Source organism: Podarcis cretensis (assembly GCF_951804945.1).
Source record: "Podarcis cretensis genome assembly, chromosome: 13".
Lineage (NCBI taxonomy): Eukaryota > Metazoa > Chordata > Lepidosauria > Squamata > Lacertidae > Podarcis > Podarcis cretensis.
The window spans coordinates 19497325-19522261 of NC_137182.1; the positions used below are offsets into that span (position 1 = coordinate 19497325).

The 24937-nt window shown below is 47.8% G+C and overlaps 1 protein-coding gene across 4 annotated transcripts in view; it reads right to left on the reverse strand.

Moving 5' to 3' along the window:
• The window catches only part of AP2A1 (adaptor related protein complex 2 subunit alpha 1), a 37488-nt gene extending 17096 nt beyond the window's left edge, over positions 1-20392 (reverse strand). For 2 of the 4 annotated variants that reach the window (XM_079949376.1, XM_079949374.1), the window contains exons 1-10: positions 20194-20392; positions 14185-14253; positions 9527-9669; positions 8172-8365; positions 6562-6691; positions 5801-5902; positions 4761-4869; positions 2002-2152; positions 1073-1241; positions 488-625 (exon numbers count right to left, since the gene is read on the reverse strand). In XM_079949376.1, coding sequence (XP_079805502.1) covers positions 488-625; positions 1073-1241; positions 2002-2152; positions 4761-4869; positions 5801-5902; positions 6562-6691; positions 8172-8365; positions 9527-9669; positions 14185-14253; positions 20194-20260 — 1272 coding nt within the window. In that variant the 5' untranslated portion in view covers positions 20261-20392. The remainder of the gene's footprint in view (positions 1-487; positions 626-1072; positions 1242-2001; positions 2153-4760; positions 4870-5800; positions 5903-6561; positions 6692-8171; positions 8366-9526; positions 9670-14184; positions 14254-20193) is intronic. The other 2 variants (XM_079949377.1, XM_079949375.1) reach the window with 1 other exon arrangement.
• Between the last annotated feature and the right edge of the window lie 4545 nt (positions 20393-24937).

Consider the following 24937-nt stretch of genomic DNA (forward strand, 5'->3'; position numbering starts at 1 on the left):
ATATTGCCCTGCCCTGCCAGTTCCTATCAGGCTTTAAGCCGCTAGGGGCCACTCTTCAGTACCAGCAAGGCTGACCGGACACCTTGATGCTGATGGTGCTGTGCCCCCTTCTCCTTCCCACCATTCCACATACAGAAGCCGATCAGAATGGCAGCTGAATATTACTTCAACACTGGCGAAGGGAAAACATCTTTCTATGCAGTCGAGCATACACACCTCTGTTCTCCAATCAAAGGGAATGGCTAGTGGTTGGGAGATCTCAGGGCTGCCACTGTTGCCTCCCTCCAAATTTCCATCATATGCCAACTGAGGCAGCTGCCCTGCTCTGCCCAACAGTAGGGCCGCCCTGCACGCCAAATCCCTCTAAGAGGATTTGGAAACTCCTGGTCTCCCCCCCCCCCCGCCCTTGCTGTTTCACAGAAATCTACCTAGATGAAGAAATAAGCTCCCACAGCTCTCTTTCCCACGAGCTGAAAAACCCACTCACAATCTCCTCGCGGATAGAGTAATCTGCCGTTTCCAGGTAGCTTAGCATCTCCGAGACGATCTGCTTGGCGTTGGTGCGGTCGCACATGGCGTAGAGGAGATCGGCTGCCCGCTGGCGCACGCTCACATCCCTCTCCGTCTGGGAAAAGGAGGCCGGGAGTGTGAGACCGGCAAGTTCTTGCCTGCGGCATAACCCCAGTCTCCACTCTTGCCCCGGCTGGCTCGCACACTTACAAACAGAGCATCTTCTGCAAGCCCACTACAACAACCAGCAGTTGGATAGGATGAGATGAGCAAGAAGAGCATGCAGGTGGTACCAGGCTGAAGTGATGCTCCATTGCTTTCCAGCGGCTCATTCCCTGCTATGCTCCTCAGTCCACGGATGGGAGGCTGTGGCCCTTGAGATGTTGGCAGACTCCATCTCCCAATGGGGAATACCCAGTGAAATGCTCACCCCCTCCAAATTTCACCACCAGCACACGGGGAGAGGATTTGGGGAGACCACACTCTCTCAGCCCTTCAATCTCATTCCGCGTGCAAGCTACCTCGCCCCTCTGCTCTGCCCATGCCTTCAATGGGTTCTGACCTTGAGGGCGTTGATGACGGTCTCGATGTGGGTCTTGACGGCCTCGTGGGAGAATTCAGAGCTGGCCAGGGTGCACATGCTCTCGAGGGCCAGATATCGGAGGTTGGTCTCCCGATGCTGTAGGAACTGGCCGAGTTGATTACATGCCCGCACCAACAGGTTGGGTTCGCTGTGGGTCAATAGAGTTAAGCCCCATCTGAGCATGGCAGGAGGGACATCCCAGCGGAGCTCAGCAACTGACTGCACACTTCTCAAATCAACCAGATTGTCATCCAATGTCTCCCAGTTTGGGGAAAGGCCATAGCTACATATCATAATTATTCTATGCCTTAACTCCTCCATGATGTTCTCAGATATATATTTTACTGCTGTTCTTACTCAAAACCTACGTGCATTTTAACCTGTTTACATTGATTTTTAAAGTAATCTACATACACTTTCCAATCCTCCTTAAACACTGCCTCATCTTGATCTCTAATTTTACTAGTTAAGCTTGCTAATTATGCATATTCCATCAATTTCAGCTGCGTATGTTCTTTAGATACAGCCTCATTTCACCAGTATTGCATATCTAGCATTCTCACTACAGTTGTTGCATATTAAAATAAATTTGTCTGATTTTTTTGGCACAACTGTAGAAGAAACGTTTTTGGAAGAGTTTCCTTATTTTCTTTATCTCATTATAAATCATCTCCCAAAATCCCTTAGCCCCTCTACACGTCCACCGCATATGGTAAAATGTAGCTTTTCACATACCTGCCCCTTCCTTTCTCTGGTTTTGCCCTGGTGCTGCCATCTAAAGGTTGCCAAGGACCACTGAGACACTTGCACAGTGAGATATCTTTGGGAAAGCACCAGCCATTTTTTCTCACCGTCTCATTTAAAGAGCCTTCATGCTAAGGAGGAACAAACGAGGGTGAGGTGCTCACCTGTCGTAGTGGATGATGAGACTGATGGCTTCAAAGAGGATAGCATTCTTGGCATTGGAGTGCTGGACCTTCTTGGACTTGGGTGGCTCCTGGGCCTTGTTGAGGATAGTCTCCAGGCACTCAACCAGACGTCCTTTCACTGCTGCATCTTCTGCGGGAAAAGCAGAGGGCGCAAAGGCCAGGAAGCAGCATGTTAGAGCAGGTCCCAGCAAGAGGAGAACCCAAGGTTGACGGCTCCCAATGACCATTTACATCTGCTTTGACTTTCCCTATGGAGAGACCAATCTAACTCCATCCCACGTTAATTTCACACATGTTCATTCAAAAATCCTTTCCCTCCCATTTCTGCAAGAATCTGGGCTGCTTTTGAAAATCTGTACAAAAAAAATGTCCTTGAATACATACCACAAAATACATCTTTAAAGACATGTTTCATCTCAGTGTATGGATTTCTAAGTGCTTTTCATCCTAAACATGCATTTGGGTAAGATTTTTTGAGAAGAGTATTGAAAACCCAAAGGTTAATGATGTTCTGATCCGTGTACTAGTCTGGGAGGTGGGAATTAGGTTGGTTCTTGGCTCCCACACAGCCTCCAAGTGTGTTGAAGGCCTCCAATAAAGATGTTTGAACAAAAGCTGTGACATTTTGTGATGCTATATAAATGTTAGGTCCCCTCCTCTGACATACAGAAAAGGAGATGGGGAGGGGAAAGGGGAGCAGCATAAATTTGCGGGAGACTCATTCGCATAGCAGGCAACTGGGGTTTCCTGTTACATCTGAGGCAGGCCTCTGAGAAAGAAGAGATGAGAAATAGATAAAGTAACCTCTTTTACTGGGTCAGTTCAAGGCCAGCATTTCATCAGCTAAGCTGGACCAAGTGAGGTCAAGCTTTCAAGTACTTACCCAATGAGAAGTTCTATAGAACAAGGAAGTTCACCTGCTAGAGAATGCGGCAGCTAGATTGGTGACTGGGAGCGGCCACCGAGACCATATAACACCGGTCTTGAAAGACCTACACAGGCTCCCAGTACGTTTCCGAGCACAATTCAAAGTATTGGTGCTGACCTATAAAGCCCTAAACTGCCTCGGTCCAGTATACCTGAAGGAGCGTCTCCACTCCCACCCAGACACTGAGGTCCAGTGCTGAGGGCCTTCTGGTGGTTCCCTCGCTGCGAGCAGCCAAGTTACAGGGAACCAGGCAGAGGGCCTTCTCGGTAGTGGCACCCGCCCTGTGGAACGCCCTCCCACCAGATGTCAAAGAGAAAAATAACTACCAAACTTTTAGAAGACATTTAAAGGCAGCCCTGTTTAGGGAAGCTTTTAATGTTTAATAGGTTATTGTATTTTAGTGTTTTTTTGGAAGCAGCCCAGAGTGGCTGGGGGGACCCAGCCAGATGGGCGGGGTATTATTATTATTATTATTATTATTATTATTAATAATAATAATAATAATAATTGGGCTATAACACCAGGATTGGATGCAGTAATGCCTCCAAATAGCACTTGCTGGGAATCACAAGTGGGGAGAGTGCTTTATGGAGTCAGACCCCTGGTCTATCTAGCTCAGCAGTGTTGACTAAGACTAGCAGGATTTCAGACTGGGGTCTCTCCCAGCCCTACCTGGAGATGCCGGGGGTTAAAAGCTCAGACCTTCTGTATGCAACGCAGATGCTCTACCACCGACCTATCGCTCTTCCCCTTTTGCTCATGTCCTGCTGACAGGCTTCCCATAGGCATCAGGTTGGCCACTGGGAGAAGAGGGTGCTGGACCGGATAGGTGTTTGGTCTGAAGGGCCCTTCTTGTGATTTGAAGGCCAACATGAAAACCACTTAATTCAGTTTCTGGGATTTAGAATGAGATGGGAGGAAAGCAGGACTGCTGGGAAGTACGAGCAGCGCCCAGCACTTCAGAACAGCGACATCTGATAACCTTGGCAATGAACTTCATTATATTAGCAGAGAGATCTGGATATACCTGGCTGCCAGATCCCATTAATCCGCTAGCCTCTGCCTGCCAGAGAATCCAGAATCCCCAGCTTTCTGTTAACTAAACAGAGCCTACAGGCAGCCTGGAATAATTGCCCACAGAGAACTACTGGACACAGCCTTGCACACAATCCATCTACTGTAGTCACCTGAATATAAGTCGCACCTTTTTTTTCCAAATTCTGACTGTGAAAAGTTAAAGTGCAGCTTGTATTCAGAACCGAGCGTTGCACACCCGCCTCTCAGCACTACCACCCTGAACAGGGGGAGGGGCGGCTGGCGCCAGCTTCAGGAGGTAATGCCAGGAGTCGGTAGTGCCAGGAGGTGAGCGCGCAGCACATTCGTAATCAAGCACTGGCACCGGCTTGGGGAGGGGGGCGCTGAGCACCGTCTGCCCCCCATTCAGAGTGGTAGTGCCGCACCCTCAAGTAAGCCTTGAATGTTAAATGTGCGTCTTATTTGTGGGTGCATCTTATATTCGGGCCAATAAGGTATAATAATAATTTATTATTTATACCCCACCCATCTGGCTGGGTTTCCCCAGCCACTCTGGGCAGCTCCCAACAGACCATTAAAAACATGGTAAAACATCAAACATTAAAAACTTCCCTAAACAGGGCTGCCTTCATTTGACTTCTAAAAGTCAGGTCGTTGTTTATTTCCTTGACATCTGGTGGGAGGGTGTTCCACTACCGAGAAGGCCTTCTTGCGTAGAAGGGCTTGGGTGCCACCCAAAGTGGCTGCCCCCCCCCAATTCCAGGCCACCTCTTACCTGGAGGAGGATAACACTGCAGCAGCCGCAGGAGCTTGACCGAGAGCCAGGGGGCTGGCACAAAATAATAGGTGTAGTCCTGGAGGTCTGTGGAGGCCGACGACACAATCTGCCAGAGGGGCAGGGGGTGGGATGTAAAAACACAGCAACACAAACCACCAGCGAGTCAGCTATATTAGAACATCCTCATTATTCATTAGTCCAGGGGTGGGGAACCCTTTTCAGTCCAGGGGCCACTTTCACTTCTGGGCAATCTTCTGGGGGGCCACATGGCAGTGGTGTGTGGGGTCAGTGGCAAAAGTGGTTGGAGCAAGCGGGTGGATTCCATCCAGGAAGAGTTCAAGGATACATTCTGGGCATGACAAGCGGGGCCAGTGAGGAGTATGGGCTTCCAAGGGCCAGGGCATAGAGGCTCGGAGGGCCACATTTGTCCTTTAGGCCTGAAGTTCCCCACACCTACGTAAACCTATTATCACAAAGCCCTGGCAGGGGAACTAGATGTGCTTAGAAACAGTCATGGGGAGAAGCGGGAACCAGATTGTAGTGATCAGATGGGAATCAGAGTCACTTTGCCAGACAGCGGGGTTCATTCCCCCCATGCTGTTTTCCTAATTTAAGTACCACAGCTCAAATCTGTACAAAATACAGCAAAACAACAAGAGAGAGAGTCGTAGCCTTTGTGGACAGACGCAGAGGAACTGATGCGCTTAATGCATCACTTCCTGCTCCATGTTTCTTTCCTTAAACAACTGGAAGCAGGTGCAGAGCAGCCACTATTTTCACTGGGGCTGCAGCAAACAGAGGGAATTTTTTTTTGGGGGGGGAGGTTAACCCTTTCTCTCCCCACTATAATCCTGATGAAAATCACTCTGTGCCTGCTCTCGGCCCTGGGAGAGAAGCACCCACCTAGTTTAGGGGAATCCTGGTTCCCAGAAATAAGACTCGCACAAGTACAACCAACTGGAGCAGTAACTAAAAGGCAAAATAATTGGTGCCCTGCTCTCTTCTGTGCACACCCCTCCCCCAAACCCAGACCTCACCCTGCTGAGCCTGGATACAGCCAACGAAACGCATGTCTTGAAGTCATCGGGATTCTTCTTGCAGAGGCAGGCAATGAGGCTGACGGCAGCTGTGACCACGCCCTGTGTTTTTTTGGGGGGGTGAGAAAGATGGTGTGCCAAGTGAGACCACTTCGAAAGGGGCTAAAGGAGGCACAAATGCACCACTTTCTGGCTCCCACTGGGCATATGATAGAAGGAGAAGTAAAGGATGTGCTGAGTCCGGTGTGCATCGCTACTACATAGGAGCATTTTGGAGCAAATAGCATGCTTTAGTTAAACAGGGGCATAGCTGTCAACCTTCCCTTTTTTTGCAGGAAATTCCCTTATTCCAGCGCCATTTCCCATTGCTATCCCGGATTGTTAGATATCCCGTAGACTGTCCCCCGGGACAGATGAGGCTGCTGATCCCTTATTTTCAAATCTGAAAGTTGACAGCTGTGAACAGGGGTCTGTTGGTTGCCAAAGCTTTGTACGCTGCCCCTCATTCGTGCACCCCAGAGTTACCATATACAGACCAATAAAACCTATTGGTTATGAAGAACCTTTACTCTCGGCAGCGTAACTATCCGGCTACTCTTATTTTGAGCTCTGGGTACAAATAGCTCAGTGTTCCCCGAGCGATGGGCCACGTGATAGATAGTGTCTGAGTGGATGTGGAGGGCGTACCATATGTGTATTATTGTGGGGGTGGTTCCATACGTCGGCCCCTAGGAAGCAGAGGCCGGGGGGGTGTTACGTACCATGTGCTGATCATTCAGAAGGTGCACCACCCGCGACGTCCACTCTCCCATGGGCACCAGGTCGGGTGAGGTCTTGTAGAGGCGCAGGAGGCAGAGGGCAGCACTCTGCTTCACGCTATCCATGGTGTCACTGAGGGGCAGTTGCAGACAAATAGGTGGGTCAAGACGGGTGAAGGAAGGAGAACAGGTCAATAGCAGAGCAACTGAGGATCCATAATGAACTGAAAAAAATGTTTAAAAGTACTTTCCCCCAAAATCCGAGTCCTTTCTGTTAGGGATAATTCAGATGAAAATTCCCAGGTGTCAAAAAAAGGTTATTTATGTATGCTAGTACTACGGCCTATGTTTTGTTCACCTCAAAATGGAAAATGAGTGAGGTCCCAACCAAAGAAGAATGGCAACTTAAGTTGACAGAATATGCACAACTTGCAGACTTAACATATAGAAGAAGAAAACAAGAAGAACATACGTTTAAAGAAGATTGGAAAATGTTTATTGACTATACGGGAAATAATTGTGTTCAGCTGAAAACGCTGGCAGCAGTAAGAAAAACGCAGCAGTGTAAATAAGTTTTGATGGATGCAGTAACGGAATACTGAATGGTATAGTTTTTGTAAAATATGCAGGGATTTAAAATATGTAAAGTGAACCATGGAAAGAAAAGAAGGGAAGTTATTGATATCTTAAGCATGTAAAATGAGTGTTTTAAATTGTAAAACAGAAAATTTGATGAAATAACAGTGCGTTAGCAGTGGATTGATATTGGGACCGTCCACACTGTTCCGCTTTGTTAGCTGTTCTGCGATACTTTCCCTGTGTTACTGCTGTCTAGCTAGAGTGCAAAACGTGGGCAACAAAAAACACCATCCTGAACATTTGCGGCATAAAAGGTTCCAGGGTTTAGGGAGGAAACCACAGGACAGGCACCAACTGGGAATGAAGCAGGATGGCTGCCACAAAACCTTTGGAGGCACAAAGAGCACTGGAAGTGAGATTGTGCATAACCGCACAGATGGCATCACATCAGATCACAATACAGTGGTACCTCGGGTTACATACGCTTCAGATTACAGACTCTGCTAACCCAGAAATAGTACCTTGGGTTAAGAACTTTGCTTCAGGATGAGAACAGAAATCGTGCTCCGGCGGCCTGGCGGCGGCAGGAAGCCCCATTAGCTAAAGTGGTGCTTCAGGTTAAGAAGAGTTTCAGGTTAAGAACGGACCTCCGGAACTAATTGAGTACTTAACCTGAGGTACCACTGTAAAAAGGATGCCTGGAGACACAAACCAGACCTGTATACAGTGGTACCTCGGGTTACATAAGCTTCAGGTTACATACGCTTCAGATTACAGACTCCGTTAACCCAGAAATAGTACCTCGGGTTAAGAACTTTGCTTCAGGATGAGAACAGAAATTGTGCTCTGGAGGTGCGGTGGTGGCAGGAGGCCCCACTAGCTAAAGTGGTGCTTCAGGTTAAGAACAGTTTCAGGTTAAGAACGGACCTCCAGAACGAATTAAGTACGTAACCAGAGGTAGCACTGTATGTTCCTTGCCTCTTGTGGATAGACTCCCTCTGAGCAAACGCTTTTCTCTAGTGGGACTGGCTTACCCGGCCACCAGGATGCGGGGGATCTCAGAGGCAAAGGCCTCGGCCATCTCACGGCTGCCCACATTGGCAATGCAGTGCAGGGCCAGGCACATGAAGGTGGGGTTGCGGCTCGCCAGATCATTCTTGATGGCGTTGTTGATGAGGCGGATCAGCTCGCTATTGCAGTTCACCAGCACCGAAATGAACAGGTAACCCTAGAGCAGAGAAGAGGCAGATAAATACACATGCAGGCATATTCTGAGCTAGGGGAGAGGCATGGACACACAACCCACAAAATCATAGAGGCTTTTCTCCACTCTGTCCCACAGCAGAAAAGGGGCCAGAACGAAGTTGGCTGGCGCTCCCGAGGCAGACAAAGATCGTGTGCATGAAAAGCACGTGGCTTGCCCCAAAGACTAATGGGAACCGTAGTTCACCACACGGAGAACTACAATTCCCAGCACAAACTACAGTTCCCAGGATTATCTGCGGGAGGGGTGGGCTGTACATGTGCGGCAAATGTGCATGCAGCCATATAATGTGCTGTACAGTTCAGCAAACAGGAGCTCCTTTCTGCACTACAATTCCTGCAGCAACACACCCTGGCAGCCCAACTGTTTCCATCCAAAGCATTTTAGAGTTGATTGTCAGTGCCATGGGTCACTCCTTTATTGAACAGGCATGATACTTCCTCACTGTTGCAAATAGCTCAAAATACAAAGAAGAAAAAGAACAATACCATGTGAGGAAAGTGAAAGAGTGGGGAGAATTGGAATGTTGTGGGTGTGGATAATCATTGGCCCAGAGGCCAATGCTGCTGAACTTCAACTCCCATCATCCCTGGCCATGCTTGCTAGGGCTGATGGGAGTTGTAGTTCCACAACATCCAGAGAGCGAAAGGTTCCCCACACCTGGGATACAGAGGCCTAGACTGAAACCTCTATCCAGGCGTAGTTCACAAAAAACACCAGAAAAGGTGGAAAACTTGTTCCTGGATGACACCAACACAGAGGTGTGTGTATGTATGTTGCACAACAGAAGAATACTTGTCCGTATTTTTTTTATTTAAAAAAAATCCCTAGATGTCCCAGGGGGAGGGGGGGAGGACTATATGTGAGATATAATATCCTGACCCCCTTGGAGTGAATAACAACAATGTAATGAAAATAACTAGCACAGCTTTCCCTAATAAATTCCTTACAGACTTGGCACTCTGACTTCTGATGATAACATTAGGAGGTAGCTGCCTGTTGCTCCTTTATATCTATTTATACAGATGGGGAACTGAGACCAAGGGAGAGCTGGAGCCAGTTTAAGAGGGGGGGAAAGGGGGGAGACCCCCAGCCTCCCACCCCAGGCCCCTCAAGCCTACTCACAATTTGCTTCTCTGTGTACTTGTTGGAGCTGAGCAGGTTGACAGCCTCCATGTGACCAAAGTCGATGTCATGGCCCAGCAGGAATATGAAAAGCAGCTTGCAGACATATTTTTTCTTGCTGTAACCATCCAAGGCTTTATCTCCTGAGAGGGGAAAGAGCAAGAGGGAGAGGGGAGGGGAAGGTCACTGGCACTGCTGGAAGGAGAGAGGTGTCTTGCAAGCCAGGAGCGTGGGAAGGGAGGGAAGCAGGGGCAAAAGCTTTCCAACCTAGTACCATCAAACCTTCGGAATGCTTTCCTATTTTGAGCTGCCCAGGGTGGGCTTGAGAAGGAGGCAGGCGTTCTCAGAAAATTTCCTCTAACTGTCGCAGAGAATTTCAGAGAAGGGAAACCTGTGAAACACGCTCCCCCCCCCAATTGTTATTGTTATTAAAAGAATTTCTGTGATACCTTTCAAATACCAAGGAGGTCCACAAAGAAATGAAAGCCTATTCTCAAAATAACATGAACAAAACCAATAATAAAAATACAGCTGCCACTAATTGAAACACATAGGAAAACAGCCACATTACGACATTCATAATTGATAAGCAAACCCATTAAAAGAGCATGACAATTAAAACAACAATAAAAGTAGGAGATTCGCGTCAGGAGATCAGAGAAATCATCATCTCAACAGGGGTGTTGATGTGCTGTTGGACTCAAACTCCCATCAGCCCTAGCCAGGATGGGAAATAGTCAGGCATGATGGGGGGGGGGGTCCCAGCAACATCTGGATGACCACTGGTCATTTTACATGGTCCCTGCAATTTCACTCTGGGCCAGAACAGACCATTTTGCTGCCTGAGGTGCAGAAGCGAATGCCCGGAAGGTACAGATTACTCGAGGCCAGCCGTGTTATTTTAGTTGACGCAGCCAATCCCACAAGTCCCTTTCTCCAGCTAAAAGTACAATACTAATAAATTAAAATTGTCAGCCATTCGCTGCTCTTCCATAGCACCCAAAAATGCTGCCTGAGGTGGCCACCTCACTCTGCCTAACAGAGATGCCTGACCTGCTTAATGGGCATAGCAAGTTTACCTATGGGATCCCCTTACCCCATATATGCACTGTTACAGAGGCCAAATAATGCCCATTCCACACTTGTAAGTAATCTATATTTTTAGTGTGGCAGCACCTACACTTTGGATCTCCTGCCTTCACTGTACAGTACAACCTCTACTTACAATCATAATCCGTTCCAGAGGCCCATCCACTGGGCGAAACCGGATGCTAGTAGAGGCGCTGTTGTGCGCATGCGCATTTGGCGGCAGCGCACTTCTGCGCATGCATAGAGGCGGCAGCCACTTGTGCGCACACATAGATGGCAGAAGCTGCTTCCACGCATGTGTGAATTGCAGCAAACCCGATGTTTACTTCCGGGTTTGCCGCAGTCGCAACCTGGAATGTCCGCGAGAAGAGGCAGATGTAAGACAAGGTTCCACTGTATTCTTTTTCAGTGCCATCTGTCATGGATGCTTTAGCTGAGATTCCTGCGCTGCAGGGGGTTGGACTAGATGACCCTTGGGGTCCCTTCCAACTCCACAATTATACGATTCTATGTAGACGTTGCATGTCTTTCATCTCTTTTTTTAGCTACTGCTGACTTTAATATTTTTTAAAATTTTTGCTTAAAATAATGGTTTTAACTGGTTTTTTAATAAACAATTTGAATGTTTTATTTTGTATTTTTGCAAACCGCTTAGAGGTTGGTTGGTTTTTTTAACACTAGCAGTATTTCCCCCTCCCCAAAACCGCACAAAGTCTATGACAATTGTGTCTCATACCGAATGTAAACGAACTGTGAAAAAGACACTATGACTCAAAAGTGGAATCTCTGTTTCCTGTTTGTTTTGTAATACAATATTTAATAAAAACCAATTTTAAAAAGCAATAATAAAATGGCATATGGGTTTTGTTAAATAAGTAAATGACTACAAACTTGATCCCCTTCCCATCTCAAGGATAGAGTTTCTCAGGCTTGGATTCTGTTCCATCTCAGCAGATTCTTCCCACTGGTGCAAGTGGGCTCAAAAGTGCCAGAAGTTCTGTCCACAAAATCTCTGAATTCCACTTTGGTCTCTGGCAAGTGCTATACTAAACATCCCTTTTCAGGTAAGGGAAGGAAGACTGTATCCCTTTCCAGGCTACTCTAACCAGCACTGCAGAGAAGAAGAGGACTCTCTTTTTCTCCAGTCCCTTTTCAACAAAGAAGGAATTGCTTAGGAAGCTCCTGGTATGCCCCGCAGAGGACCTCAAGGTCCACAAATGACAACATTTTGGAGGTCCCAGGTCGCAAGGTGGTTAGATTGGTCGCAACTAGGGCCAGGGTCTTTTCAGTACTGGCCCCAACTTGGTGGAATGCTCTGCCACAAGAGACTCGGGCCCTGAGGGGCTTGACATCTTTCCACAGGGCCTGCAAGACAAGAGCTGTTCCGCCTGGCCTTTGGTTTGCACTCAGTCTGACCCTTATGTTTCCCTCCCCTTATGGTTTTGATCTATGGGCTACTTTTAAAATGAGGCTGCATTTTAAAATGCATTTTAACCTGTATTTTAAGTTGGGGTTTTTTTCCCCCTATTATGATTTTACTGTAATTTTACTGGTATTAGCCGCCCTGAGCCTAGCTCTGGCTGGGGAGGGCAGGGTATAAATAAAATTTTATTATTATTATTATTATTATTATTATTATTATTACTCAGAGTCAGGTCATTGGTCCATCTGTCTCACTACTGTCTACTTTGACTGGCAGCAGCTCTCCAGCATTTCAGGTTAACGCTGTCTCCCAGCCCCATCTGGAGATGCTGAAGATTGAAGGTGGGACCTTCTGCACAAAAAGCAGGCACTTTGAAAGACTTGCCTCCAATGTATGCAGGCATGACTTAGTGTGTTTGCGTGCATGCGTACATACATGCGAGATGGGGAAAAATACTGTGCCCGGGAGTATCGTAAAACACATTTGTGATGCAATGGAGCTCACGGAAGATCCATTCCTCTCCTGCAACACTAATGCAGGAAATTACGACAATATATTATAAAAGTCTTCAATTTGAAATTGCAAAGGAGCTTTTCATAGAATAGAAGGTCAAACTGCTGTCGCATTGTGGTTGTGCCATTCATTCTTCTCCCCACCATCTGAGCTATTCTTGATCAGAACCGAGGAAGACGTAACTGTTTTGTAACACGCGGGGACGGGGAGCGAGAGGGATCCAAAGCAACACTGAGCAAAGGAACTCTACCCAGGTAACCATTTCTGCCAAAAGACAACACGCTGCCAAATAATGAGAGCTAGAAACTTTCCCCTTCAAATTGAAACGAACACTCAGGTTCAAAGGATTCTGCAGGCAGTTTTGAAACTGCAGCATGCAGTTAACATCCAGAAAGATTCCCAGACAGCTAGATCACGCTGTGCTTCAAGGAGGAGGTTTGGTAGAGACGGCCAGTGTAAGGAAGGAACCAAAACTGCTGGATTTTCTGGGATGGGGTTCTGGAAACCAGAAGGTTCTCTGGAAGTAGCCTAGTGGGAGTCTGGTAGGATAAAGAGGATCTAAGCTGTGTATGCATTTGTGGTAGTCACTGCTATCTGCCACATGACACAAAGTGAAATAATTGGGGTTGGTTGTCTTGTGTCATTCTTGTGTTCCCAGGGATGGGTGGATAAGTGGATTGTACCTGAAGGGACTGCTGGTTTGTCGTGCTTCTAACTCAAACATGTTCCTCCTTTAAAAGAAACTTGTCACAAATTGCACAACTGTGCACTTTTGACTGCCCTACCCCGCCCTCCTTGTTTAATGCCCTGACCACAAAGACTGTTGAGGAACTGAGCTTGTTAAATTCTGCTAATCCAACCAGGAACACAGTTTGGGTTTCTGTTCCAAGCCTCCCCTCTTTTGTTTTGCAGCGGAAGCAGAGAAAATCGCCCTTCTCCAGCAGCACAAATAGCCCTGCAACACCCACCCACCCCAGCATGTTCCAGAAGCTTCAAATATGCAAAGATCAATATCTGGATCCAGGTTTGGGCGGGGAGGGAGTTCAGTGGATCAGAAGCAAAAGGTTGTCAGGAGAAATGAATTCCTGGGCCACATTGGACGAGACTGGTTTAAAACAGGACTGTGCACGGTGCTGGCACAAGCAACTCCCGGATTCTCGAGGAAGAGAAAGGAGGGCTACCAGTCAGAGCAGAGGGCCTGGGAATCAGACCTTTTCAAGTTCATTTCAATGTCCCAGCTGGAAACAGTCCAGCTTGTGGAGGCAGTCCAGCTGGGACAGTCCAGCTGTTTAGCATTTTGACCCTGAGCACAGGGTCATCCCTCATCTGTTGCCTGTGGACGGACTACATAAAACACCTTTCTGCAGAGCATTGCTGACAGGGTATTAGGAAAAGATGGACGGCGAGAGCTGAACCAACCTGGGCAATGACTACAGATAAGCACAGTCGTGGAGGAAGAAAGAGAGAGAGAGAGAGAGAGAGAGAGAGAGAGGAAAAAATGAGAAACCGTGAGTAAGTCAGGCTGACTCATGAAGCTGCTGTCGGGATCTATGGTGTGAAATAGCATATCCTGACGATTGGAAGAAGGGGGAAGGGGGAGAGAGGAGAGAAAGATAGCCAAGGAAGGACTTACCCTTGAATTTGGACCGGATATTGGCCAACTCTTTGTTGATTCGTTTGATTTCAGCCTCTTTGCTCTTACCTGGAATCAAAGACAAAGGCATTCAAACAAGGGACAAGCCAGCCTTCTCTATACAACGCCCACTCAACTCACCTGGATATGTGCTTGGTACTACTAAATACCTACCAGTACGTAAAGGGAACAAAGAAATAATATTGGGGGAGAGAGAAAGAGCTTGGAAAAAATACCAGCAAATGGAAACGTTCATGAACAAAACATCATCCAGCAACACACCAAAAGGAAAGAGTCATAGCCATTTTGCTGCTTTGCCATCATTTAAGGGCCAAAGTACATGAGATGCAGACCACAAGATCTGTGATCAGAGCTCCCAACTCCCCCCCCCCATAAATGACACCTTAGAAGCCACCAGGGAACTCTTGATTTTGATCAGAGAAGTAGCCCTAGGGAAAAGGTGGGGTTTAACCCCAGTCAGCTATTTACCCAACCAAAATCTAACACAAAAACACTGAATAAAGCTACTGCTCTTTGCCCTGATAGAAAACACCCAGATTCGGGAAGTGGTATAGGAAGAAAGGATTAATACCCGCCCACTGCTCTGATCCAATTTTGGGGTCTGCTTTTAAATGAAGGGAGGGGAATTGGACGATTCAGCCATGGACCTTCCACATCTGTGGGCCCTTACAGGGAGGGGGGAAGCCCACAGAGGTCACCCACAAAAGTCAACTTGTACCGCTTTGGAGGTAGCTGTGTGAACCAGTCAACCCTCAGAAAAGGGAACCCCATCTCTTATTTCCACAACAGCCACTTTTAGTGACAGGACCTAGGACCTAAGAAGGATTTGCCAGGTGAAGCACAAAACAACCCATAAACAGGGGGAGGGGGCAAGTACACATGGATCCCTTGCATATACAATTTGTTCTGGTGTGGGGCTGCTTTTTATATATGGGACACAGTGACTGACCCCTTTTGGGGAAGGAGGCAGGTGCCCAATGGCAATAGAAGGTCACCCACTGGGATTGGAAAGCAGGGAAACCAGCAGAGGGTGGAGTCAGGGCCAATGATGGGCAGAGCCAACTCATGTATAGCTTTGCAATCCCATCCTCTTCCCTGCTGAGTTCTGCACTACTGAAACTGAGGAGGAAGCTGCCAGCTGATGCCACACGTGGACTGATAGAAGGCAGATAGAGGTTGGTTGGGGAGTGCCCCATTCACCATAACGGTATAGTCTCTGCTGGTCCTTCCTTGCTCAGGACTGAAACATGATAAGCTCAATAATAATAATAATAATAATAATAATAATAATAATTTATTATTTATACCCAGCCCATCTGGCTGGGTCCCCTCAGTCACTCTGGGCGGCTTCCAACAAAACACTAAAATACAATAACCTATTAAACATTAATAGCTTCCCTAAACAGGGCTGCCTTTAGATGTCTTCTAAAAAAAATTTGGTAGTTATTTTTCTCTTTGACATCTGGTGGGAGGGCGTTCTACAGGACGGGCGCCACTACCGAGAAGGCCCTCTGCCTGGTTCCCTGTAACTTGGCTTCTCTCAGTGAGGGAACCGCCAGAAGGCCCTCGGCACTGGACCTCAGTGTCCGGGCAGAACGATGGAGGTGGAGGCCGTTTAGGGCTTTAAAGGTCAGCACCAACACTTTGAATTGTGTTCGGAAACGTACTGGGAGCCAGTGTAGGTCTTTCAAGACTGGTGTTATATGGTCTTGGCAGCCGCCGAGGAGAAACCATTAAATGGAAGGGCGAAAGACATATGGGCTTCTTAACCAAACAAAACAGAAAGCCAGAGGAGCTACCCTGAAGGGTGGTTGGTTGGGTGGCAATTCTTATTTAAACTACAGTGCAGGTTGATGCTCTCTAGAAAGTGTGTTCTCTTATATCTCCACCACATGTTTTAACTTAAACAGGGGACAAATCCAAACTAGATGCTCGCTGCCTCTTTTACCTGACACAAACAGGTAAACACACAACTCCTTGCATTTGTTGTGAATGAAGCAGGAAAAACAACTTAAGTTCCTTAGTCCAATTTCATTGCCAGGAGTCTTTTTTAAAAATATATATGTATAAAAATAGACAGTGCCATGCAGTTAAACAGTCTGGATTGCTCTCTCCTTTTGTCCCAGTAACACCCTGTCAGGAGGGTGTGAGCAGTGCCAAGTAAATGGTCCAACATCACAATGCTTAAGAGGTGCAAAAAGAAAGGAAGAACCTGAAACATAAGGGCCCATGACCCCCCTCTAGGGTGGCTTTCCAGATGTTGATGGACCTGGACCAGAACTCCCACCTTTCCTGACTGGTGGGAAGGGAGCTGGAGTCCAGCAATGCAGGGAAGGCCACAGGTTTCCCAAACATGGTTTTCCACAAAGATCCATTGCCTCTAATAGAAGACTCACAGGACTATTAATACCTGCATGACTGTATAATATGAGGAAATCAGTAACAAGCAGGAATGTCTTTGCGACAGACCTGTGAAATGTGTTAACTATTGCATCCTGCTCTTGCTTTACAGGCCCAGAGACTTTTCCATGAGGCTCCCACCCCCCATCACTGATCTCGTCCACATCTCCTTAGCTTCTCCCAAGGCCAAGCTCTCAGCCCATTATGGAATTCCAGATTTCACAGGTCTGCGGCCACCAAACCCTCTGCATTAATGTTTCCCACACGACATCCACCCACATATGCAACTGCTGGAAGGACTCCTACATCTTCAAAAGCATAACATATCAACTGGCGCTGAGATGTAGCCTCCTTTCCGGCTCAGACGCAGCACTGCTGCCCACACATTCCCTGGTGCTTCCCTGGCTGCCTGTTCCGTCTTTCGCTGGTGCTGGAGAGAGCCTCAGGAAGCCTGAACTGTTGCTCCTTTCAGAAACTTCTCTAGAATTCTGCCAACCCTCAACACACCATTTCTGTCATGTCAATAAGAGACACCTGCGACTCAAAACATTTTGCACACAACATCCCGTCCCAAAATATTCATCCTAAGGCCTTGGGGAAACACCTCTCTGACATTTTCTAAATACTGATGTCTCTGTTAACAGTTTGTGGCTTGCAACTGCAAATGATTTGGCCTGGTTCGCTCATTCATATGACCTTCAGTCAAAGTCCCCTTCAGTCTTTGCCCATTTTACAGATGGAAATGGAGGATAAGGGTTTGCTTTTCACAAACAGGGATGTGGGCTTTCCTGAGACTAGAATGCCTGGCTGCCAAAAAGGGCAGGCCTCCTGCACCTTTAATAGTTGTTTGCCAGGGAATTTTTGGCAGCTGCTGCTTTTCTCATTCCTACAGGACATGTTGCACCTGACAAAATGCCCTCTTGCACACAGTTATTAAAGGCACAGGAGGAACCACTCATTTAATTTGGCTATTTTTACAACATAAGCACTGAGGAGGTGTGTCAACAGGAGTTCCAGAAATGGACCACCCACTTCCAGGTTTTTATTCATAGAAGAACTGACAAAATACTAGTGTCTCCAAATAGTCAATGTGATACAGTAGGCATGGGGGTCTGCATAAATCTGCATAAAGCCACCTCAGTAACAGGCCCAAACTGAGGCTTAAGCCGAGATTCGAACTCTGATCTTGCAGGTTAGATCCTTAGAAACCTAGAAGATGCCTTACTTATACCAGGTCTGACTGTTCATCTAGCCTGTATCATATACTCTGATTGGCAGCAGCTCTGTAGAATCTCAGGCCAATAAAGGCTCTCTCATCATCATCTGCTACCTTATTTGTTTTTAACTAGGAGTCTAGCAATTGAACCTGGGACCTTCTACACACAAAGCACACGCTCAACCACTGAACTATAGTCACTTCCATATTTATTTACAGAGGTGCAAGGGCCAGCTACAGTGTTCAAAGGCAGCCTCAAATCTAGAACATCACACACACACAAAACCTCTGTCTCCATGCAAAGACACAGGGAAAGAGGCCTGTGTCTCCACTTACCCTTTGCCAATTCAGACAGTCTTTAAGCTATGCTGAATTTCCTACAGCGAAGGTGGGGAAACCATGGTCCTCCAGAAGTTGCTAAAGTGCAGCTACCATCAGCCCCAGCAAGAACACCCAATGGCCAAGGAAGATGGGAGTTGTAGTTCAGCGATAGCCAGATAGCCAAAGCTTTCCCACCTCTGCATTACAGGATGATTCTCTCCTCCCCTCTCCCCAATTAATTTTCAGTGCGATGAAGTTATCTCAAGAATGTTCCAACATGTCAAATAACTACATTTTGTCACAGCCTGGTCAATTTCACTTTTTAATAATATTTTCTATTATGGTGATGGGTTGTGCTCTTACACTCAGACTTCTTTGCTAAACCTCAGTGGTGGGAGTAGAAGGCAGAGGAATAAGTTTTAGGAGATCTGCTGTCTAAAAAATGACGATGTGACATTAACCCTGCAAGCTGTCGCCCACAGAGTATTGTTCTGGTGCCCGCTACTTGTATTGTTCTTGCAAAATTGATGTTGCACAACACTTGTGTCTGTGGGTTTCTTTGCCAAGGAGAGGAAGGGTGGAGGGGGAAACTAGGATTCAAGAGAAGGAGGTGGGGAAAGTGGGCTAAATCAAATAATTCTAGCCTCTGGCCACAGAGCATTCCCATATAAGCAGATGAAAGCTGGATTGGGATCTCCTCGGTTTCAAATATAACACCCTTGTTTCCGTGGCCACTATAATCTCTCCCAAGATCATAAAAGCAGTTTGAAAAACGACTTGCTAAATACCTGCTACTAAGCCCAGAAACTGGAAATTTATGTGCTCGAGAGTGTCAAATAATGCTAGGGTTTTGTAATGAACCACAAATGTGTACACAACAGCCATGCTCTAACAGAGCCACACATTTGACCTGTTAACTGTTGCTCCTCTAGACGCCAGCCAACAGCCATGGGGTACAAACCCCATGGAAAAGATGTCCTACCCAACAAGAATCAGAAGCCCTGCCACAATTTATTTTGTCATTTCAAAACAGAATCTCCTCCTCCCACTATCCTTTTTTTTTAAAAAAAAAAAAACACAACACAGGATGTACATAGCTGTTCCTCATTTGCTGGCAACAACATTCCTGACGGTGCCAACTTCTGGAGATCCGTTTCAACCCTACACGCAACACAACGCTCCCCAAAGAAAGGCTATTCATGCAAAACCTAACTCAGCCCAAGGGAAGTTCTGGAGCCAGTCCATCCAATCTGCTCTGGCAAGGCGCCTGATTCACCTGCAACCTCTTCGGATGCCCTTGCATTAGCAGAGGAGAGGAACCCCAACTCCCGCCTGGACAAAGCAGGGAACCTCTCCACAGTCCTCCTATAACCTCTCTCCTCTTATCATTACCCCCAAAGCCTCACCTTACCCCCCCCCGCCTTGCAACTTCCTGCTCATCACCCCCCTTCGCCTTTCTCCAAGGCCTTAAGTCCTGGAGTCGGGGAACACCTGGCGCTGAAAACGGCACATCCCACTGGCAGCATCACCTGCGTAGCCCTTGGTTGGGGGGGGGGAGCCTCCAGTCAACCCGGCATCCCCCAGTCATTCAGGCCACTTCTGTCTCCCTCCAGCTGCACCTCTGCCCCACAAGCCCCCCACCCACCCACAACGATGCCCATTTCTCCCAGTGCCCCACGCGGCCCACTCTCTTGGCGGGCATGCCCGAAATGCCAAGCGTGTCCACTCTTAACCCATCACCCTGCAGTGGCTCGCTCGCTCCCTTTCCCCCCCTACGCCCACACTCGCCACGACCCCATGCGAGGAGCCCCCTCCGTCCCTGCCTGCTTTCGCCCTCAGCCAACGGCCGCCCCCTCCGCCGGCTCGCCCACCCCCCTGGCCGCTGCCCGACCCGGCCCCTCCCCAGTCCTCCCCGCGGTCCGACGCCCGCCCCCCCCCGACGCCCCACAGCGTCTCCCTCCCTCCCTCGCTTTCAATGCCTCCCTCCCGCCGCCCGCCGCCCCACTCCACACCCCACGGTACGGTCTTCCCCAAGGTCCGCGTCCCCTCACAGTTTCGGATGTCGGAGATGAACACGGCCAGGCCCCGCATCCCGTCTCCCTTGGAAACGGCCGGCATGGTTGCGGTGGCGGATCGGGACCCCCCTCGGGCGACGCTACCCCCCCGTTCCGCTCTCCGCTCCGCGGCCCCGAACCTGGCCCAGCAAAGCAAGCAAGCAAACGAACCCGACCCGGACCGACCCGATTGGCCGCTCGCTCCGTCCGTCGCAGGGACGCTTCGCCGTCCTATTGGGCCGCGGGGCCGCCCCTCAACCTTATCCCTGCCCCTATTGGTGGAAATCAAACCAGTCTCCCCCGCGATTTGCCCGGCAGGTTTAAATCCCGCCCTATTGGATCCAGTGGGCTCCTTATGTCAAATAAGTCCCGGACTGCTCGGCATTTTCCATTGGGCGGGAGTCACGGCAAGTCCCGCCTGCAGCTCCTTTCCTCCCGCCCCTTCAGATAGTCTCTCTCTCCCGGTGGCCTCTCATACATGTCGCTCAACAGATGCTCCGCCCTACCCCTCCTCCCAGCTCCCCATTTCTGGTACTTCTTGCGAAATCAGCAAGCTAGAGGATTTTTTTTTCGGAAAAGAAAAAGAAAGGAAACCTCCGCCCAACTGACAGGCGGTCAACACTTCTTCTAGGCTCTTATTGGACGGGAAACTCCTTGTCCTTCAAGCCAAACTCCTTGTCGCATTGGCTGACTGGGCTGACAGGGGAACGGCGGCAAAAGGAATGGTGGGGGGCGGAGGCTTGGAGACTGGTCTGCATTTCCGGAGAGGCGGTGCGAATGTCGTCACCACGTTTGAGCCAATAGGCGCTAGGAGTAGAACGCGGTGTGTGTTCTAATCCTTCACCTTTTGGGGGGTGAGTTCGAGTCCTGCGCGCCACGTTTCGACGCGTTCTTTTGCTTTAAGGCTAGAGAGTATTGCTTCTGTAAAGAAGTAGGTGACCCTTTAAAGTCCATTTTTTAATAAAAGTCATAGTAAGGTAAATCTTTATGAAAAAGAAGTAACGTGTCATAAAATAGTGTGCAAACTTTTGCCTCTTCAAACTCGCCTACTTCCAGGGATACACTTCTGGCAATTCCCCCACTAAAGCAGTTGCAGGCACAGGTATAATTGCAAAAGGTCATAGCCTGGGCTAAGCAGCTACTTCCACACATAATGAAAAGAAAACTATGCCATATTATTTTATATACTGTGGTACCTCGGGTTACATACGCTTCAGGTTACATATAATTCAGGTTACAGACTCCGCTAACCCCGAAATAGTACCTCAGGTTAAGAACTTTGCTTCAGGATGAGAACAGAAATCGTGCTCTGGCGGCGCGGCAGCAGCCTGAGGCCCCATTAGCTAAAGTGGTGCTTCAGGTTAAGAACAGTTTCAGGTTAAGAATGGACCTCCAGAACGGATTAAGTACTTAACTTGAGGTACCACTGTACCCCACTTTTTATACCCAAAAGGCTCTTGAGTGCAGTAAAAGATTCTCAGCATAAAATGAGGTTGGAGTCTAGGATCAGGGCTGCATTTCCTTCTCTAGTCATTGGTCTCCTTTGGCCAATGCCTGCACACTACGCAAGTCACTCCTACTAAGGATCTCAGAGGCAGGGAGTAAGTGCTGAGTATCTGAAACATGGGCTACATGGACTTGGACTCCATGATCACTGCACATGGTGACAGCAGCCACAAAATTAAAAGACGCCTGCTTCTTGGGAGAATAGCAATGACAAACCTAGACAGCATCTTAAAAAGCAGAGACATCACCTTGCCGACAAAGGTCTGTATAGTTAAAGCTATGGTTTCCCCCGTAGTGATGTATGGAAGTGAGAGCTGGACCATAAAGAGGGCTGATCGCCGAAGAATTGATGCTTTTTAATTATGGTGCTGGAGGAGACTCTTGAGAGTCCCATGGACTGCAAGAAGAACAAACCTCTCCATTCTTAATGAAATCAGCCCTGAGTGCTCACTGGAAGGACAGATCATGAAGCTGAGGCTCCAATACTTTGGCCACCTCATGAGAAGAGAAGACTCCCTGGAAAAGACCCTGATGTGGGGAAAGATGGAGGGAACAAGGAGAAGGGGACGACAGAGGACGAGATGGTTGGACAGTGTTCTCGAAGCTACAAACATGAGTTTGACCAAACTGTGGGAGGCAGTAGAAGACAGGAGTGCCTGGCATGCTCTGGTCCATGGGGTCACGAAGAGTCAGACACGACTAAACAACTAAACAACAACAATCTGAAACTTGCTCAGCTGGTGGCTGAAGGACGCCTTTCCTTGCCCCTCATAGGTACTGAGGACCTCACAGTCAAGGGCACCTGCAATTGGTGTCCATTGGAGCCTGTAGGGTGGAAGGCTGGGAGACCTAATGGCATGAAGAGCCTGCTTAATTCTAGTTTTGTTCCCATCCTGCTTATTGCTGAGTTCTACAGTGGCACCGCGGAGACTAAGGAGGAGGAAGCCAGTGCCACCCTTAAGTCTGTTTGTGAGGCGCCATTCACACTGTATCACCACGCTATGATACCACTTTAAATAGACATGGCTTCCCTCAAAATTCTGGGAACTGTAGTTTGTTAGGAGGACACGCCCCTCCCCTATTTACTTCACAGAGCTACAGTTCTCAGAGTGGTTTAAAAACCAACCTCGCTTAAAGTGTTTTCATGGCACAGTCAATGGGGCCGAAGTAAGAAGGCAGAGAGGTGTGGGCAGTCTGAGCTTGGGCCAGTGCCCCATAATGAGGTGGCCTTCACTGGTCAAAGGGATGGGACTGAGCAGCTAGAACTCCTGCTATTTTGGACCGCAACTCACATCAACTCCAGCCACTCTAGAATAGTCAAACCTCGGCTCCCGAATGGCTCCGTTTTTGAAAGTTTCCACTCCCAAATGCCGAAAACCCAGAAGTAAATGCTCCGTTTTTTGAACGTTTTTTGTAAGCTGAATGTCCAACGCAGCTTCTGCTTGAGTGCAGGAAGCTCTTGCAGCCAATCAGAAGCCACACCTTGGTTGTAGAACGTTTTAGAAGCTGAACGGGCCTCCGGCAGAACGGATTACGTTCGACAACCGAGGTTTGACTGTACAGTGATACCTCAGTTTTCAAACGTCTCACCTGATGAACATTTTGGTTTTTGAACGCCATACACTCAGAAGTAAGTGCTTTGGTTTTTGAACACACCTCGGAAGTTGAACATGGCATGTGGCTTCCGTATTGAGGTTTTTTTATTGAGTTTTGGGTTTTTGAACATTTCGGAACTTGAACGGTCTTCCAGAACGGATTACTTTTGAAAACTGAGGTACTACTGTAGTAGAACACATGTGGAGTCAAACCAGATGTCTGTCTAATCTGACTCTGGGATATTTTGCACATATAGTAATGCTTAACTATAGTTTAGTGTTACAAGGGCACACTGCAGCAAGCCTCTGGCTTCTCTGCTCCCATCTCTGGCGTAGCGCTGAGGAGGAAATCAGAAGTTTCCATAGTTTGTTTTTTAGGTGACTGATAGTTTAATGTTGCATCCAAGCCCTAAACTCTGGGGAATCTTAACTGTTGAAGCAAGCCAGCTTTTTAAACCATGGGTTGAAATTTTGGTTTTAAAGTTTGTTATGTTATGATGACACGGCAATCATAACCATACCAGGGAAGGAGCAGTGGCTCTCATGTAACGCTAATCTGTGTTTTAGTATTCAATGTGAATCAGAGTAGTATCTGCAGCTCGCAACTGATATTAGTGAGTCAGAAACTCTGGTGCCTGGCAAAGCAGATTCTGTGTTGGCGTGGAAGAGCATAACAATAACTGGCTCCTCCAACATGTAGCTCATGTGTGGGTGTGAGACACAAAGCACTGTGTCATTCACTATTTACTTACTACAGGCTTAATAGCTGTGGCAGTGAAGGCAGATGTGATACAGGGAGATGGAGCACAAATCTCAGAAATAAATACAATACCTGTGACTGGTTTTGACAATCCAGAATTCACCCGTTCAGCTGCCGAAAGAAATGTATTCTGATGCTATCGGCGTCACCAGAGGAACTCTGCCAACTGAACCTTAATGCCAAGACAGATGGTTGCCAAAGTTGTTCATCATCTCCATCATCTGGTGATCAGACTCTGAACACGCAGATTCCATTTCTTGCTGTTCTGACTGATGGGGGAACTAGGCTGGGTGAATACTGCACATTTAAAGCGCATCCCTCCAAAAACAGAGCCTCAGCCCAGTACCCTTAACAAACTGCGGTTCCCAGGGTATTTTGTGGAGGGGAAATATGCTTTAAATGCATAGTGTACACGCAGCCCTAGACTCCATTCTTTCAGCTAATCCTGCTTTTAATTACTACAGCTGCCTCACTGACACTTATGAGTCTTGCTGGTCTTCTCTAGTGTGCATACATAACGTTTTGCACAGCTGCAATGTGAAGTCTCCTTCCTTGCCTCACAGGTAATAAACTTTCAGGGGAAAAATCCTTCAGGCTTGTCTCCAGAGGCAGCCAATGACATGACTGCTATTGCAGCAGCAAGTAGGTTCTTCTCTGTGTTTTGGTTCGGCCTGTTAGGCAGACGAATCCTGGCACCAAGCAATTTAGTAAAAATCCTAAATCAGCAAATGAAGGGCTTGTCTGCAGCTGCAGTTTTGTTCTGCTCTTGTACCTTTCGAAGAGGTAGCAAAAAAAATTAAAAATCTGCCAAATATATAAAGACAGAGATTTATTTGTACAGCCTGAAGGAAACAATTAAGATTTGAAAAACAAAGTGAGA